Source organism: Athene cunicularia (genome assembly GCF_003259725.1).
Source record: "Athene cunicularia isolate RWA chromosome Z unlocalized genomic scaffold, athCun1 chrZ_part1, whole genome shotgun sequence".
Taxonomy (NCBI): domain Eukaryota; kingdom Metazoa; phylum Chordata; class Aves; order Strigiformes; family Strigidae; genus Athene; species Athene cunicularia.
Window position 1 is genome coordinate 27,208,304 of NW_020799142.1, and position 19,270 is coordinate 27,227,573.

A 19,270-nucleotide genomic window follows, 5' to 3' on the forward strand; every position below is an offset into this window, starting at 1 on the left:
AGTATATAGCAAGTTGTGGCGAGCAATATAATATTCCTTGCATTTCTTAATGGAAAAAGGAAAAGAGGGAGACAGAGGGAATGGGGGAATACAGATCACCGGTCTGGGTTCCTGCGCTGATCCTGCTGGCGAGGGTTCCAGGAGGTGGCCGTCTTTTTTGCTGGCATCCGTCTTTGCTTCACTGCTTTCTCCAGATGGTTGGGGGAAGAGGGGCAGAGAGAGAGAGAGTCCTTTCTTCCCCCCTTTGATTTATACCCACTTTCCTTGGGTCCGTCCCCTAGGTCGACCCACAGACCTACATATCCCATGTATGGGGAGGGGTAAGGTGTTTCATGGGATGATGTAATTAGCACGATCATGTCAGCCCTCGTTAGCATATTGAGGGGTGTTAACTTTAATATGCATTTTGTGGATAATGAAGCAAAGTTCATTCACTGGACACATGGCCCTTGGAAATTTGCCCAGGTGCCCCAGAGCAGAGCCGTCCTGTCTCAACAGGGCTCTCTCCCCCAGATACATCGGGCAGTGTTATCAGCTTCGATCTCCACAGAATGCACCCTGAGACTCAAGAGTTTTGTCTTGCGAGTGTTTGATACATTTCTTCAATCAGCCTCAACTTTTGCTTTCCCAGGTTGTTTGTCGTAGTTTCTCACAGGCCTGGTTTCTCGTCTCTCACAAATGTCATCACATATTCACTCAGTTATTGCATGTGTGACTTTACTCTTTGCTGTCCTCGTACCCACCGTATACAGAAGTAGGACTTCAATCCCTTGCTCTTATTAAAGGGATAGTGTGATATATAGGGAGAATGTGAATTATCAATATATGTAATAGGTTTGCTGGCAGTATTCACTTAAACGTAATGTACCTTTTATGACTTGTCTCTGGTTACTTGGCTATATTAATTATATAAGTAATTTATGGGATACATGGTGTTATAAATTTGATAAAGTTTGAAAAGTGCAAAACGAGTTTATATTCGAACTGTAGTGGAAGGTTTCATCTAGTGGAATATTAATTTCTGGCAAAAACCTCTTCTGTATGACAGACAAGTAGTATTTGAAAAGACTGTTAATGAGTAATAATTGTGTCGTGTGGCAGCTTTAGTATTGTTAGCGCTTTCTTCAGTTTCATCACAGCCTAATCATCATGTTTATTCCAGCCAAATTTTGCTTTTTCTGACAGCATCGATTTGGTAACGCTTCTTCAAAAGCCTGTGACTTCCACCCCAGAGATGGAAGGCAACTCATTTGAGGGTTCCCAGCAGCAGACCTTTGGCCAAGCCTTAGTCTTCACAAATTCTCAGCACAGCACCCAGATGGCATCAGGAACTGGCAGCTCCAGTGCTGTAAACTCTTATTCTCCTCAAAGTCTGGTAAAATTATTTATGCTTTTTAAATATTCTTCATGAGTAAATATTTCAGGTTAAACAACTTTTCCAGTACTGGTCATTTCATGAGATGCTTCAGTATTTGTATGTGATGGTTTGACTTTGGCTAAATGCCAGGTATCTACCAAGTTGCTCTATCACTTCCCCCCCCGCCCTTTTCCCCTTGTTTTCTCAACAGGGCAAAGAGGGGAAAGAAAATAAGATAAACCAACCCTTGTGGGTAAAACAGAAACAGTTTTAATATAAGCAAAGCGAAGCAAAAGTCTGCACACGCAGAAGCAAAAGAAAGCAGATTTAGTCTCTACTTCCCATGGACAGGCGCTGTCGGGCCTTCTCAGGACGCAGGGCTCCAATACGCGTAGTGGTTGCCTCGGAGGATCAAGGGTGACCCCACCCCTTTCCTCCTTTCTCCCAGCTTTATACTGAGCAGATGTCACATGGTCTGGAATATCCCTTTGGTCAGTTTGGGTCAGCTGTCCTGGCTGTGTCCCCTCCCAAGATCTTGCCCACCCCGTCCCACTGGGGGAAATGTCAGAAAGAGCCTTGGTGCTGTGTAAGCACTGCTCAGCAGTAGCCACAACACCAGGGTGCTACCAACACCCTGTCAGCTCCCAACATAAAACACAGCACCGTGAAGGCGGCTGCTATAGGGGAAAACCAGTTCCAGCTCAGCCAGACCCAGGACATTGTAAAATTCAGGTTGCAGATGTTGAAGGGATGGAATTCTTAATTCTGTTCACACACACACAAAAAGATTTAAGTTTTTTCTGGTTTTGGTAAGTAGTTGTTTCTTGGTTTACATGAAGTACTTGTATTAATTTTTGAGAGAGCACAAATGAGTTTACTGAATGCTGATTTAAGATTAAATGATTTGTTTATATTGAGGAATTCTATGCCAGGAAATTATGATGTGCTGTTTCCAAGCAGATATCTTGACTGATTTTTCTGAAAACCTGCCTATTTCTGAGTCAGTTGTGAGCGCTTGAAATTGAATATTTGCTCCTGAGAATCAGTTCCACTATTAGTAAATATATGCTATTTTGAGATGCATGGAGTCAGGTAAATCAGTATTGTTGCCACCATAGTAGTGGAAGTTGTATCAGTGATAATCAGAGAGGATCTGGCCATATGCTACAGCTGCTGAATTTTTTATTGGTGATTTGTTAGTAATCTAGAGCTGAAGAGGCTTTAGTTGCTGCCAGATAGCAGCTGTAGGCATTGACCCTATGGCTATGTTCAAATTATTTATTAAATACTTCACTCCCTCCCCTCTTCTTTTTTTTCTTTTGCTAGTCTGCAGTTCTTTGTTCTGGATTTGGAGAACTCGGATCCTCTAAATTGGCAAATTCTACAGGATCCCAAATCTTGGATCAGTTGAAATCTCCAGGATTGGGTCAGTTTACCTCTCAACAAAACAATAGTAGCTCTACCACCACTACCACAACTACCACATCATCCTGGGATCTAAAACCACCCATTACTCAGTCCTCAGTTCTTAGTCAGTTTGGTAAGTGCTTTGACTTAGCTTTCTCTCTCTATTAGCTTGGAAGATTTCTTAATGCCAATGACCATTTAGAATGGCCTTAATGAAAGACTGTCTAAAATATGTAATCCTAATAGTACAGTTAGTTACAACATTGTAAAAGTTACACTTACTGGTAATAGATGAGTATATCACTAACTAAGTTTTGACAGGCTTAAGCCTATCCATAAATGTCACTGCATCTTTAGAAATTGTTGAACTTTCTTGTAATGGCATCTTTGATTTAATGTGCTTGAATATTTAGGTGGAACTTTGATGTTATTTTATTTCTCAACAAGTCCTGGAAAATACTTATTTTCATATGCCTAAGCTGCTTCTAGCTGAGTATAATGTTGTATCTTATTTTGTGTTTTTCCCCAAATTTTTCTCATCTTACTGTTACCTGAATTTTGAATAAGTACTACATCATTTGTCATAATGTGCATCACATCTCAATGTTCTTTCCCTAATGTAATGGGAATGATGCAGGTTACCCATTTTGTCTATTCAGGATTGTGTGGTTTTATCATTTAATTGAGTAAAATTAGTGGAAATGGTGAGAAGGACACAAAGTTGGTTTTTGCAGTGTAGTTTCTAGCAGTCTTCTCACTGTGAAGAGTGATAGCTCTTGTATCTGTCTCATGTTTATGTGTATTGTTTCCAGATACATAAGCAGCCAATTTGGTAGCTGTTAGAATTTTTACACACAGCAATTCTGAAAAAAATTTAACATATGTTTTAAGTTGCTTTCTAATGCACTTTACCAACTGAATAAAAAACCCTTCACACTGCAAATGCTGTTGGTCTCTTACGGTTGTTGTCCAGTGCTCTGAGCCACTGCCTGCCCTTCAGCATCTGAAAAATATGAAAGGGGAGGACATGGGGGAAAAACACCTGTCAGTGTCCAGTATCTCCTGACTTTCAGCCAGATTGAGATGGTGTATTACTTCCTATTTGTGCTGAAAATCTCCTTTGTAGGGGTGTGAAATCCTAACTCATAATACCTCTAAACTGCTACTCCGGACCCCTTGGAAGTAATCACATTTCATTGGCACAGTTAATTACAGTGAAACATGCACTGTTTGATTATGTCATGGTTTAACCAACCAGCCATCAATTAAGCACCACACAGCCACTTCCCCACCCCTCCCTCTCTCAGTGGGATGGGGAGGAGTAGCAGGGAAAAAAGTAAAACTCACAAATTGATACAAGAACAGTTCAATAACAAAAATACAATTTAAAAAAACCCAACAAAACATAATAATAGTAACGAAAAGGAATACAATTTTTAAAAAACAGAAGAAAAAACCCAAGAGAAGACAAGTGATGTACAATCCAGTTGCTTACCACCCACTGATGCCTAAGCAGTGATCTGCCTTTTGGCCAGCTCCCCCGATTTTCTATACTGGGCATGATATTCTGTGGTATGGAATATCCCTTTGGCTAGTTGGGGTCAGCTGTCCTGGCCATGTTCCCCCCACCTTCTTGTGCACCTGCTTGCTCTCAGAGCATGGGAAATTGAAAAATTGTTAACTTATCATGTGCTACTTATCAACAACGAAACCCTCAGTGTGTTATCAACATTATTCTCATACTAAATCTAAAACACAACACTGTACCAGCTACTAGGAATAAATTAACTCTATCCCAGCTGAAACCAGGACAAATTAAAATAATCCATAACAGTTTTTGAGAACTAATGTGTGACAGTATTATGTGACTGTATAGATAGGTAGAAAGCTACGTAATGCTTGCTCACAGCTGTTTATTTGAAGTAGAGGATATCAGATGTTGGCCCTATTATTCCAGTGGTAATGTTCAATGTGAAAATCATACGGTGTCTGAAATAGACTTGCACATGCTATAAAATCGTAGGTGTTGAGTTTGTCAGGTCACCCAGATTCTTTCATAAAGAGTAGAAGCATGAACAGCAGAGTTCAATGCTTTAATTTTGCTATTTCTTTTTCCCAATGCTGACCAGACTTTAAATCCCAGCCTGAACCATCCCCAGTTCTGAGCCAGCTGACCCAGCGACAGCAACAACAAGCGCAGGCAATCCCTGTTACTCCTCCTGGGCTGGAGTCCTTCTCCTCCCAGGTAAAACTCCGTGAGCCATCAGTAATAGACACCTCTACAGCTGTGAGCAAAATGTTACAGCTCCCCACTATATCTATGGATAACCAGGCAGTGACTGCCCATCAAACCCAGCAGAAACAGATAAAACCACCAAAACGGAGGATAACTCCAGCATCCAAGGTGGGTAATTGCATGTCTGGCTTGTCCTTATTAAATGTAAAAACATACAGAAAGTTGTGTCAGGAGTGATGTGGCCAGCAGGACCAGGGAAATGATCACCCCTCTGTACTTGGCAGTGGTGAGGCCACACCTCAAATACTGTGTTCAGTTTTGGGCCTCTCACTACAAGACAGACACTGAGGTGTTGGAGCACGTCCAAAGAGCACCAAAGCTGATGAAGGGTTTGGTGAACACTTTCCATGGTTGGTCAGCCTGGTGAAAAGGAGGCTGAGAGGAGGCTGTAGCAAGGTGGGGGTTGTCTCTTCTCCCGGGTAATAAGCAATAGGACAAGAGGAAATGGCCAGGGGAGGTTTAGACTGGATATCAGGAAAAATTCCTTGACTGAAAAGGTTGTCAAGCTTTGGAACAGGCTGCCCAGGGAAGTGGTGGAGTCACCATCTCTGGAGGTATTTAAAAGATATATAGGTGTGGTGCTTAGGGACATGGTTTAGTGGTGGACTTGGCAGTGTTAGGTTTATGGTTGAACTCTATGGCCTTAATGGTCTTTTCCAACCTAAATGATTTTATGATTGTATTCTATATATAAATTGCTAGGGAGAAGGAGAGCAAAGACTATGATAATTTCTTGTTTATAAAGCAGGAAGTTCTAAGCTGGGTAGTTTTAAGTCCAAAATACAGTGATGGTGTCTTTCTCAAGCACATACCTGATTGCTCTGTGTGGAAGCTGACTGTTGCTGAGTGATTTTGGATAGACTTAGTAGCCTCAAGAGAAATGCTGACTGAAGGGGGATGCATATGGATGGTACTTCGATATTCTAGAACACTATGGCTTACTTTTTCAACTCCAGATCAGGATACAGGACTATTTCATTTCAGGTTACAAGAATATAATTAATTTATGTGTTATTAACTGGGGCGTTGTTGCAGATCTAGTTAGCATCAAAGGCTAAGGCAGTAACTGAAGAAGCCTTCAGTTAAGGGAGGAGAAAGTGTCAGTTACAAGTATCTTTAATACAGATAGTACATGCAAAGGAATTATGGGGTTTTTTTCCTCCTTTAAGATTCCTGCCTCTGCAGTAGAGATGCCTGGATCAGCAGATGTGACAGGGTTAAATGTTCAGTTTGGAGCTCTGGAGTTTGGATCAGACCCTGCAATCCCAGAGTTTGGATCAACTTCAAGCAGCGAGAATACCAGCCAGGCAACCAACAACAGCTTGTACTCAAAATCTGTAAAGTATGTCTGAGTTCCCCTTGTGCATTCTTACATGTCTTCTTTAGGGGATCAAGTTTGTGCCAAAAACATCAAGGCACAGTTACCATATAATGATAGGAGAAATATGATGACTTGTAAGGCTGTTTTCTGTGAATCGCATCTTAAATGAGAAATTTCTTTTGTAATGACAATCAGAATCTCACTGGAAAGGTCAGTGTGAAGCTGGAGATGACATGAATGTAAATAACCGTATGATGAACTACCCTTTGTAGAACTGCTTTCTCATTGCTTGTCCTGATTTTCAAATTTGTTTGAGGATTTGTACCTCACAAGCCAAATTTTTCTGCTCTTGATCCAGAAGAGATGACCCTTATACCATATATCTGTGTTAGTACATTGGCACCAGATTAAAGACTTTATGCTTCTATGGGATGAGAAGACAAGCTTTTAGTATGCAGAAGCTCTTACTGAAATACTAAACTATCCAATGATCAATGATACCATACCACTAACCTTTTTTTTTTTTCTTCTTTACTCATTCAAAAATTGGCTTCAATAAAAAGCTTCCTGAATGTAATTCAGAAACACTAGTAAAAATTAAGTTTCACGTTTAGTTCTAGGAATGATTTAGGCTGTTCAGAAAGTAAACCACTCCTGCATTCTTTGAAGTATTTTTTCCTCTTTGCATGGTTCATTCTGTTTGACTGATACTGTAACATTAGAATTCTGTTGTAAAAAGAGACTGGGTGTTTCTCTTCATATACCAGACTTTATAGATCTAATTGTTTAAAAAAGAGAGTTTATGATCATTAATTTATCCTTTGAGAAGGTGGAAATAACATGACTGAAAAGTGCTTGTGTATAAACTCTTGTTTTGTTTGGACTGGCAGGAGGAATGTGAATGGTGCTTAGTGCAGCTGATGGTTTTGAAGCAGTGATTACTGGGGACCAAAGCAGTTAGATTTAATTAGATTTAATAGTATAAAAAAATGTAGATTTGACTGCGTGTTTAAAGTAGTTCTAGTTAATTATGTAGGAGCAGGTATTTTTGTGAAGATGATTGAGATGATGTTTACAGAGATCATAAATAATTTTTACTTTTTCCAGTGATCCTTTGAATACCTCTTTGCCAATATCCAATACAGTACAGGAGTCCACCTACACAACCTCTGCCATCACCTCTTCCAGTCTGACCTGCTCATCCCAGAGCACTAGCCCAGTAACAACTTCCTCCTATGACCAGGCTTCTGTGCATAGTAGGATAGCCTACCAAAGCTCCATGGTTCCGTCTGAATCAACCCCCGTTGCAGTTACGGTGAGTAAATTTCAGAAATAAGACCTTGGAAAGGTGAAATTTTCTTATCCGTGTTAGATTTGTATTACCCTGCTATGTTAATACTTTTAACTAAGCCGAGTGGGGTTTTTTTGATTCCCAAGCCCACCCTGTTATTTGTTTTTGCTTTTCCTGTTGTGTAGCCATTTTTGGCTGTACTGTATTTGGGCTAAACAGGATCTGATTTTATGGGCTTTGACATCTTTAATTGCTGTTTGACATTTGCCTTAGTTACACTAAACTTTCTAGTTGAGTTTCTTTCCCTGAGGCTTAGCTTTTAAAACAGGAACTATCTCTGTATGTAAATGTTAGTCGTGGTATTTTGCTATAACAAGACAGTTTTTATTCAAAAGTGTATTATTTATTAAATTTGTAGCAGATGGTTCCTAAACTGTTTGTGGCCTGTCCAGAATTACTTTCATGTTGGATTTAAACACCAGTGGGAATTGGTTTCAAGTTTTATTTAAAAAAGCATAGGGAGAGGTCTATTCTAGGACAGAGAGGATCTCTCTTGGGAGATTCAAAAGCACCTACTCTTTGTATATGGAATGTAGGTTTGTTTTAAGAGAATTTATTAAATGTTTTAGGAACTTGTGAGAGTTTTTAAGTTTATTTACTTCTGGCCTTTGTTATGTAACGGCTCAGTCACACTTGTCTTCTGCACTAGCTCGTATGTACTGGTGAGGATCAAGCGTAGACTATCCACTTCTGTACTCCAGCGTTATCCAAAAAACAACTGGTGCTTCTCAAGTCTTATCTTTCAATGGAAAAAAATTGGCGTCTCTGTGTAACTTGGATAGTTAAAATTGTGAGTTGCATTAGATCAAAAGCACAACCGTTTCCTATATGTTAATGCAATTCTTTCTTTCATATTGGTGTGAACCTGAAGTTTATGTTATATAGAGTACATGGGAAGGTCTCCGGCTGATGGGTGTAGTATGGGCAGTGTATGGGATTCTGTATGTTCAGGACACCTTGCACTTGAGACAACTATTATGTGGTTTTATTAAAGGCAGTACGAAGTTAATTTTCTGCCTTTTTTGTCTTTAAATTTAGAATGAATATAGAATATTGCATGAAGCATGTTCGATGTGTGATTCAGTCAGAAAATTTAACATACCTCTAAAAAGATTTATTCATTCATTTCTCCTTTGTTTACAGAACGGGCACAGCAGTGTTAGAACACAGGCAACTCTTGACAGTAAGTTTGCAAAGCTTGGTTGTGCAAAGGACTTTGTGATCTTTCTTTACTAATCGCTGTGTGCACAACTGTAGCAGTGACATGTGGTTTAAGATTTTTTATTGTTCTCCCTGATTAATTTTTGGCTGACCTGTTTGAGTTTATTTTGTACTTGCATAGGATATACTGCTTGCTTCTTGACTAAAACTGAAGTATGAAAGTGGCTTTATTAAATCTACAAACTTAACAGTCTTAGAACTAGAGAATCCACTTTGCTTCTTTTTCTTTTGAATTTACTTGCCAAAAATTATTTAATATAAAATAAAAATACAAATTAAAAAAGTAATTTAAAATTTATTAGCAATTCTTTCAATTCTCATATGGAAAACTGTGAGTAGCGTTTACCTGTAATAAAACAGAGTCAGATTCTGTGAATGCACTTCTCACTGGGTATAGTGCTACTTATACGCTGTTACAAGCCCATGAGGAATAAGGGTTACTAACATGCTCACTCTGCTGAGTAACTTGCTGCCTCAGGTAGGTTATTAGTGGGGCAGCCTTTTTTTTTTATATATACTTCTGAGTAGAAAGAATTAGATATTCAGACCTTTAAACAGTGTTTTGTTAGTGCCAAGTTCAATTTAAAGGAGCAGGAGGAGTGTATATGCCCAAAGGGTTACCACTGAAAAGATTATGTATGGAAACAACTTTTCAAGTGGAAAACTTTACTGTCATGTGTCATAAACAATTTGTGAAATTCACTACAGGACTTGTCTTTTTGCTATGGAAAAGAAACATCTGAGAATTCCTAGTATTTTTCTAATTAATGTATAACAGCTTTATTAGTCCCCTTTTCTATGCCAGTTCTCTTTGAAAACACTTTTTTTTCCTGTGTCAAGCACATACACTGGAATCAGTCTTCTTCCAGGTATCTGTTTCATGCATCCAAACGATTTTGAAATTCTCTCAACTTTTGAAAGTGCTGACCTTTTCCCTTCTGTATGTGCTGATAATATTCTTAGTTGTTTGTCTCTCATCTTTGCTGCTGTTGTCCTTCAATAAGACCTCATGCTCCTAAACCCTTAGTTCAAAGCATGGCCGATACATTATGATTCTGACCATTCTACTTGTCTCCTGGTTTTCTTTGTCTTGCGCATTGTGTTCAGGCATCTTGTAAGGGGTCTTAATGAAGACAGTGATTTTCTGTCCCTTGTCTTGAGGACATGTACTTTTACTTCAAGAAGGGAACCTTGCTCTAAATGTCTTAGAGTTGTAACAGTTATTTACTTATTTCTATATGAATCTTGCCAGGAGATATCAAGTGATATAGTTGCCACCTTCATAACTCTGTTCCTGTTTGTCACTTGAATTTCTTTCTCTGTTGTCAGTTACCCTCATGCTTATTGCCAAGGCCAAGACCTCTTGATTTTTGTTCGCATAGCACCTGATCCAACAACTGAATTTGGGTCATTTAGTGAGGAAACCAAACCAATTATGTGAACAAACTGTGATGTGTAACTTTCAAGCGTTTATCTTACTTTTGTTTGGTCACCATTCTAAAACTGTCTTCACATGCGTTGCACAAGTTAGTGATGATCCACTGGGTAGTGGTCTGGTCTGGTATGGAAGCATGGCCCTGCAGAAGGGAGGGCTCAACTCTCTTTCTGAGTTTTGTTGGTGGGTGAGTGCTTCTAATTCTTTATATTATCTTTGCAGGACAAGAGGCAAGTGTAGAAATAGCTGGGAATTATGCTGGGCAGTAGAGTTGTTTAGTGTCTTTTACTATAGTGATCTTTTGGAAAGGCACATCTGTGATAAATGAGTTTTAGTAGCCTAAAAAGTAATATTTAAGCTAAACACTTTTTGTGATCTAGTTCAAATAAAGTAAGTCGATATTTGAGAACTCTTTAGCCATTAAAAATACTTAATGCTGTGCTCAGTTGTGCCCTTCTATTGTAGCTTCTTTTATTGTACTGGATTACACATTTGACTGAGTACTCCAAACTCCTAAGTTATATTTGCCTTTGTAACTTCAGTGATTTCAGCCTCAATTGTCAAAGGTGCTGTGTAGGTGAAAGAGCTGTAGGTAGAGTAGATGTGCCTTGAAAAGCACAAATGACTTTCGTTTGCAGAACCAAATGCGAGGAATTTTAAAATGAGGATTGACTCATGAGCAAAAGCTAGTAATCCAGAGAGTGAGAGGTGAAGTGCAGAAGACTATAGTTCACTTCATGTGTAGCAGTGAACATTATAAGTCTACTGTAGATTAAGAGTTTAAAGGTAAAAACTGATAATTCTGTTGCTGTTTGAATTTTCCTTAGTAGCCAGATTGTTCAATACTGTTACTGGTTCTTAATGCTCAGGTTTTTGTAAACAAAGGGGAGAATACTACTGTGTTCCAGAATCTAGTCTGGGATGTTAGGTATGCTGGAATTTACCTTTGAATGCCTCTTTTTAACTTCTTACAGCTACTTCATCAGTTCCAGCGCCTAAGACAGAACCTTCTCCCTCATTACCTTCTGCTGGATCTCTGCCTAGCGTGGTGTCCACCACTGCTTCACTTCTCCCTTCAGCATCACAACACGCAGCAACGTTGCCCAGCTTGCCTCAGTCCAGTGATTTGGCCAGCAGCTCACTTTCCCAGTTAAGCAGGTACAGTTGGAGTTGTGATAAACTGAAAGTGGTTCAGTTCTGAGGAAGAAGCAAACAGGAGGGTGATTGCATATGGGTCTGTCAGATACCAGGGTCCCCTTTTCTGACATAAACTAAATTACGAAAGAGATTCAGAAGCGACCAGGATGTTTCTGGTTGCAAAGTATGAGCTCTGGGCTGCCTCTAAATGATAGAGCAGCTTCTGACTTCAGCTTTTCATGATGTATAAACAAGTTTGTGTTTCAGGGGGCTCTTGCTTCAGTCATGCCAGCTAAATTAATTTCCCCATTATGTTCTTCCCATTTTATCCACAGTACCTGTTGTTTTAGTGCCGTAATTGTTAATTCCTTAACAATTGCTGGCTAATTTTGAAATATTGTAGTTCCATTTATATTTGTATTGCTTAAAATTTAAAACCAGAAATAATTCCACAGGGAAAGGTTTTTTTCTAAGACATTTCTGTAAGACACCTTTAAATATCGACTGGTGTTCCTGGAAGTGTATTTAGCACAGCTTAGCTTATTTGCACTCTGTCTGACTTTCTCAGTGCCTGTTAACTTGAGCTTTATCCTTAGGCAGATAACATCTTGAGGCTATACTGCTTGAGTTATATTCTTAATACCTTTGTACTCTCTTTGTTAATGTAAGGAACTAATTTGATGGAATACCATTTTTGTTTCCTGTTTCACAGCTAGGCCATGGTTGATTCTCTTTTAATATACTAGTGTTTTCTATTGAATAAAATAATAAATATGTCAAATAACACGAATTATTCCTTTCACATTAGAAACATCATCTCTCCACATTAATTTGTTGAAAAGCTGTTGATTGGTGGAAATTTTAACTGGAGGTTTGATGCTGTTGGACAGATACCAAGTGCCACAAAAAGATGATTCCTGAATTCCGAGCATGTCTGCCTTGGTTGTGCTGGTGGCTCTTGTCTGTGTCTCTGCTATAGGTCAGATGGTGAATTAATGCTTATTAGAAGATTTGAGGAGAGTGGGCAAGGGAGTGTTTTAAAACTTTATGTTGGAGTGAACTATTTCTGTCCTTACTGCCTGAAGTGGTGTCATTGCAATTCCTGTAAATGGGGAACAATTTTAAAGAGTTTAAGTAGAAATAATCTATGAAACTGCCAAGACTTTGGTCCTACACCTCAAAGGGCTGCCAGAATTGTTTGCCCTTAAATGAAGGCATATAATTTAGCCTGCAGCTTTGTTATGAAAACGGCTGTATTTTCTTGTGCTTATTCCCATAGAGAACACTAAAATATTTGTTATGGTTAGGATCTGTCTTGGTTCTGATTTCACACCAGAAAGGGCTTTTTTGAACACCAAACCATACAAACTTTCTGGCTTTGTTTTGTTTGCCTTTGTTCAGTGTTCATTCTGTTTATTCTGTACTGTAAGTTATGTTCTTGACCTCAAATGTTGTCAGTGTAAATGTTTAAGAACTGGTTTCAGTCACTTTTCAGGGAGACATTTAAAGGTCTTTGGAGCAGAGATACGTGTCTGTGCTACTGTTACTGCCAAAAGCTCACAGCCATGGTCAGCTAGGGAAAAAAGGTGGTGCTAGCAGAGTTGCTTCCTAAAATGAAGTTACATGCAGAGCAGGGGCTCGTTATTTTTATGTATTTTAGAGTGTATGTATAAAACCGAACTGATCTGATTCACCTTTTCAAAGAGGAAATGGCTTTTGGTGGTTTGTAATGTTATGAACCAACCTTGATGGTAGTATGGCTGATTTTGAGGCATTCACAGATGCTCTCCGTTTGCTGGGTTTTTTTGAGCCCTGACTTTTGAGAGTGTGTTGGAGCGTTCAGCAGAGTTATGGGGCAGATATCCTGCAGCTCTAATAAGTTGAACTAATGTTATGCAGATTAAAATGTGAGAAATAGCATAGTGAGTCAAACCAAAACGCTGCCTCACCTAATTCATACCCGTGCCCTGTGGCAGCCAGCAGCAGTTGCTAAGGGCAAGAATGAGAAACAACCCATGTGTTTTGTGAACTTTCTTCTGGTTTTGGATTTTGTGTCTTGGAGTTATTGCTATGTAATTCCTGAAGCAACTATTGTTTTTCTGAAAATATAGTAAATTTATAAAAACAAGTAAGTGTTGGTTTAGATTTTTTTGTCAGTAATAGTTGTCTCTATGCTTCAACTTTTTTCATTAGAAGTTATCAGGATTTTAGATAAAGGAAAAAATGCTATAGGGGTGGGTGTGTGTGGGGGTGTGTGTGTGTGTGTATATATATATATATACACACACAAATACCCCTACAGACAATTTTTTGTTTAATATCTTACTGTGTGTATGTATGTATATATAGACACCTACAATTTTTATTCTTTAATACATGTATATATAGTTGTATATATACATACATATATATAAAAATTTCTAGGAAAAATTAATTAATTCTTTGCAATTTGTTTCTAGCTCCCTTTCCAATCATCAGAGCAGCCTCTCCCCTGCCTCAGTGTTGTCTTCAAGCACATCACATGCAGTAAGTTCTGTTTGAATTTCAACAGATGATTGACATGTGGTGAGTTTATCTGATGATTAAGACTGAAAAGTTCATTGTGTCCCAGTACACTGAGAACTGAAACAGGAGCCTCATTTCAGCGAAGGAGGACTGCTAGCCCTCTAGTGGTAAAAAAGGTCTTTACCTCTTGGGATTTGTACTAGATCAAGAACAGCTATTACAGAGACTTGGCAGTCACACAACTGCAGATAAAATTTTCATGCCAGCAAGGGGAAGTTGAGTAATAAAAGAATTTCTTGTAACAAAAATAAATTAAAAAAAAAAATCTTTAGAAGTGACTGTCTGAAACTGCTCCAAAATGGGCACTGTTAGCAGTTTCCACTGGAGAGGTTAGGTGGCAAAAACGCAAGTGATGGAATGATAGGTGTCATGACAAATGCCACATGATAGATGATTTTAGAGTTTACTACGTGTCATTGTTGTCATCTGTGTATTTAATGCATATGAGATAACAAGGCAAATGGTGGTGAACATGGTGCTCTAGAGGAGGTTGCACAAATGAAAGGCAGAGAGGCACTGCCTTGTTCTGTGATGGAATACTTATGTACAATCCCAGTTGGGGTGTGCAGATAGGTTACTGCTTTTCTTTCTGCCTGCATTTTGGTTTGTAATGCTCCATCACTACTGAATATGTACCTTAAAAATTCACACTTATCCAAATACCTTTCTTTCTATTGTCAGAGTTGTTTTGGCTTCTGTGTGTTGATGACAGTGTTTTGGAAGTGTGATCACCTTGCAGCTAAAGGCACTGTATTGTGCTGAATTCAAACCAGGAACTGCTTTATCCTCATGTGGTCCTGTAACACATCTGGTTTGCATTTGAGTTGACCACATTAACTCTGTTGGGGGACACTACAGCTTTAATTTTCTAAACTCCATCAGTGCATTGAGGATATCACTGTAGTGTGTCTTGTATTTCGAAAGCAAATACTGTCTTTTGGAAGAATATAGGAGTTTATTTAACATAACAAGTACTAGCTTAAAGGAATATACAATCAAGGGGCAAGAAACTATGCAAGGGAGTGACATTTGAGTTAATGTATAATTTTGTGATGATATAGCTGTTTAAATTTAACTCTCATGTAATTTTCTTTGCATACTTAAAAATCACAACCATGCAATTTAGTTGCTTGCTTGGTGTATAGATAATGCGTATCTTTTGCATGTGCTGCTGTTACTTAAAAGATTGTTGGGGTTTTTTTTTGTTGGGTTTTTTTTTTTCCCCCCCCCCAGCATCTCCCACTGTGGTTTATTTGCTCTGTGATCCTCATTGTTTTTGTCTCCTTTCTAGCACACTAGTGTTGAGAACACAACTTCGCTCCAGCCCTCAACAACCTTTTCAACTGCTTCAACCTCAGCCACTAGCACCACCTCTTCAGTTGTCAGCATGGCAAGCAGTATGAACACTACAAACAGCCTTGGCCTGAGCGTTACCAGTGTGTCTATACCAGCTGCTACCACACGGGCAGCTCCCTTAGTGTCTTCAGGTTCGGAATATTAACAGATCATGTGAATAGACAGAGGACTTGAGTGAGAAGGGCTGTCAGTTGAGCATCTCACCAGCCATAACTATGCTAGGAAAACCACACTCTTGAGTAGCATTTTCAGCAGGCTCTATTTGCTGTCCTATAAAATAAAGTTGCCCGGGTCTCTACATTTGAAATATTTGTTAGGGTTTTATATGGTATTTATATAGCACATTCCATCCTCAAAGAGCTTTATAAATAAGATACTAGAGCAGTTCTGACTTGGAAGTTTTGGGCTAGGAGGTTTGCCCAGTTTGTATTCCAGGTTATGATCAGCTCTTGACTTATATTAGTTTTAATTTCATTCTCTGTGACTTGAAATCATTTCACTGTATCAAATACTGCAGTGTCCTCATTATCGTATGCCACATCCCTTCTGCCACATCTACAGAAAGAAAAAAGTGTAAGATGTCTGGGTCACTCCACAGTAAATAGCACTTCAGAAAATGGGTCCACAGAGAAATAAGGTGGGGAGGCTTCTTGCATTGAACTGGAAGCAATGCTAAATTCTCTCTTGCTTCTCTAATCAACGTGAACTTCTAAAAGGAAATCTTATGGATGGTAGTGAATGATTTAAATACTAAGATCAAACACTTGCAGAAGGATTTCTCATTTATCATTCCCATACCTTGTAAATGAAGTGTCTGATGACTGGCTGAAGTGCTTTTTTTTTTTTACTCTTCTGCTTCCTGTCACTGTTTCGTGGAGGCAACTGAAACTGTTTTAATCTTCTCTTTCCTATTCTCAACTGCAATAAATCACCCACAAAAAGTAGGCTGACAACTTTTAGTGCTTTCCAGTCTATTGCTGGTGATAACGGGGAATGTGTTGACAGAGCAGAAAATGAAAGGAAATAATTTTCTCTCTTAGATAGAGAGCAATGCCTGAATTTTGCCTTCAGGAGAGGATTGAGGAAAGGAGAAGTTTCTGTAACCTCTTGGACAAAGTAAATGACAAAATCAGACTGTTGTCTGATGGGATTGTTCTCAGTCTTAAATAGTCTGTGCTCTCCCTTCCTTGACTCATGGTTAAACTATTCAAGCTATTTGGAGCACTTTCATCAACCAGCACAAAATTCTTCTGTATAGTTCTGCTCTTTACAAGCAATGACAGTGCAGCTGCCAGGGCTTGTGAGCTATCTTGTCTCAAGGCTGAAGCTCTTTCTTTTCTAAAGTCTTGTTAAAATGTCTGTATTTTGATTTTACAGGCAAAGCTCCTCCAAACCTGCCTCAAGGTGTACCACCCTTGTTGCATAACCAGTATATTGTGGGACCTGGAGGACTTCTGCCTGCCTACCCAGTAAGCAATTTAATTGTTCCTGACCATGATTGCTTAACCCTTGGCGCAAGTGGGCCCTCCAGACCTGCTGCTGTCTATGCCAAGGTATTTCTGTTGGTACATGTTGCACCTGGAATTCTTCTTCCAAATGGTAAAGAATATATGAAATACATTCTGTGGGGGTTTACCATTGATCGTAAACTGCAGTACTGTTGGTACAGGCCTGACCTGGCTGCTGTTGAAGGTAAGCATGTGTATTGTTATGGTTTTTAGTAGTATCATATTTCAGGCCCTTTGAGTAAAACTAGCCTAATTCAGGTTTGTATTATTGGAATAAATTTGGAATAGATTTATTATAGTAATGGTTGAAATGTGGCATGTGTCCTGTCTGTCATTGTTGGAAAATTGTATATAGCTTTTTGATGTCTGACCAGGATCAACGTATTTTTGGTTATCTGCTTTTCAAATGAAAAACTTTAATCATCTGTCTGTATCAAACTGAATGCAAGGGGATACCATACGTTGCTTTGTGGTCTAGTAACGTCTCAAATCCTGCTATTCACAGAAGAAGTGATTGCAGCAAAGCAAGCTGCTGCTCTTACTCTAAATCTGAATGCCCTGTAGATTCTTCACATCGATGAATAATCTCTCTGTGAAAACAATATTGAAGATGTGACAGTCAAACTCTCCTCAGAGAACTGCTGTCACCAAGAAGCAGCATCAGAGTCACACACCATTTTAAGTTTAGCCCTATTAGCCTTAAAATGCTACAGTGTGCCAGTACACCTTGAAAATAGACTGGGTGTAGGTCAAACTGTTTAAAGCACAAAATTGGTCAGTGTCGGAAAAAAGTGTTATAATGGTGTTCTATTTTAATCTGTCTTTAAGCAGATTTATGGTTATGATGATCTCCAGATGCTTCAATCAAGGCTGCCAATGGTAAGTAAATGGCTTTATTTAAATTTAAACAAGTTCATTTAATGGTGATGAAGAACTTTAACTTACCTTCTGTATTCTGTTTTTTTAAATATCCATACACAGTTTCTCTAGGTGGTGCAGATGGATACAGAACAACTTGTTGCATGTGTGCTGATTGATGTACAAATTTTGTACGTACAAGCAAGCATACTCTGTGATTATGAGTGAAAAAATCTTTTAATTGTTGTAGCAACGATATGGCATCTGTCAAAATCAGGTGAAATCTGAGTGTGAATGTTTCCTTTTACCAAGAGCTAGGGTTGAACATCAAAGACACAAACAGGCAGCCGGTAGGTGCATCTGAGAGGTTTTGGAGGTGCTCGTAGGTGGAGATCACTGTGTATGCATCATGGCAGCAAATGCAGGTGAGCTGCAGGAGGGACAGTTTACCAAGTTTACTTCCTTACATGGATCTCAAGTGTAAACAGTGTGTGATAGATGCTGAGCTCCCAGACATATTCACAAAGAGCCTCAGCCTAGACTACAGAAAGGTAAACAATTAGGTTATCAGAAAATTAGAACAAGGGTCTTGGACAGAAAATTTGGTAGTATGTAACTGCAAAAAGTCAGAGGATGAAGTGATACATGATATCGGTAGAGGCAGGAATGGAGCAATGAGCAGTGATCTGGAAAAGAGGTATCACTGGATGGTAAGTGCCAGGTCTGGGGACAGCCAGCATGAGATATTCAAAGCGGAGTACACGGATGTCCCAGACAAAACCCTGTCCACTTCTACAGCCTGAATTACAAAAATAAAGTTGACCGCTTTAATAAAGATTTGAACTGCGCAATAAAGGCATAATCCTTGCAAGAACTGTCAAGTGAAATGAATGTGATTGTTCTCAGAGCAGGAAAATAAAAAATATTTGCAGTTCTGGGGCTATAGAGTGATGGGATGATGCTGACTGGAGGACGTCTTGGTGCTTGTATCTGTTGTGAATCTGGGCTCTGTGAGTTGCAAACCATCAGCCCTGGTCCTGCTGGCGGAGGCCCCGTGGCAAAGTCTGTGCCCAGCTGTCCTGGTTTTGGCTGGCAGGAGAGGCTCTGTCCCAGGTCTTGAGCTGGGAGAGAGCATCTCCGGAGCGCCTGAGGCAAATTTGGCACGTGGGCTTTGGCATGTGGGGTTTGGGCCAGGGTAGAGAGAGTTCCCTGGCGCAGTTGGAGGGCCGGGCCGGGTTTGGCCCTTGGGGTGTTCCATCTCCTGTGACATCACGGTCAGGATATAAAGGTGACGAGTGTTCTCTGGCTTCTGGTGGTCACGGCGGCATCTTTGTTGGGTCGGGGTCGGGATGGGGATCGCAGCCGGGGGCGGGCTGCGTATCGTTGGTCGGGGGGTGAGCGAGCGCATTGTGCGTTACCCGTTTGGACTTTGCGTTACCGTTTTGTTCTGTTGCAGTC

At 39.6% G+C, this 19,270-nt stretch overlaps 1 protein-coding gene and 1 non-coding gene across 4 annotated transcripts in view; both read left to right on the top strand.

The window, feature by feature from the left end:
- Window positions 1–19,270, top strand: part of UBAP2 (ubiquitin associated protein 2) — a 91,555-nt gene that overhangs the window by 52,147 nt on the left and 20,138 nt on the right. For 2 of the 3 annotated variants that reach the window (XM_026865331.1, XM_026865333.1), the window contains 11 exons: window positions 1,186–1,375; window positions 2,684–2,897; window positions 4,894–5,168; window positions 6,230–6,402; window positions 7,489–7,696; window positions 8,876–8,915; window positions 11,363–11,546; window positions 13,985–14,051; window positions 15,382–15,577; window positions 16,824–16,915; window positions 17,783–17,833. In XM_026865331.1, coding sequence (XP_026721132.1) covers window positions 1,186–1,375; window positions 2,684–2,897; window positions 4,894–5,168; window positions 6,230–6,402; window positions 7,489–7,696; window positions 8,876–8,915; window positions 11,363–11,546; window positions 13,985–14,051; window positions 15,382–15,577; window positions 16,824–16,915; window positions 17,783–17,833 — 1,690 coding nt within the window. The remainder of the gene's footprint in view (window positions 1–1,185; window positions 1,376–2,683; window positions 2,898–4,893; window positions 5,169–6,229; window positions 6,403–7,488; window positions 7,697–8,875; window positions 8,916–11,362; window positions 11,547–13,984; window positions 14,052–15,381; window positions 15,578–16,823; window positions 16,916–17,782; window positions 17,834–19,270) is intronic. The other variant, XM_026865332.1, reaches the window with a different exon arrangement.
- On the top strand, window positions 5,834–5,918 carry LOC113489933. Its single transcript, XR_003400116.1, has one exon. It is a non-coding gene; the product is annotated as a small nucleolar RNA SNORD121A (small nucleolar RNA).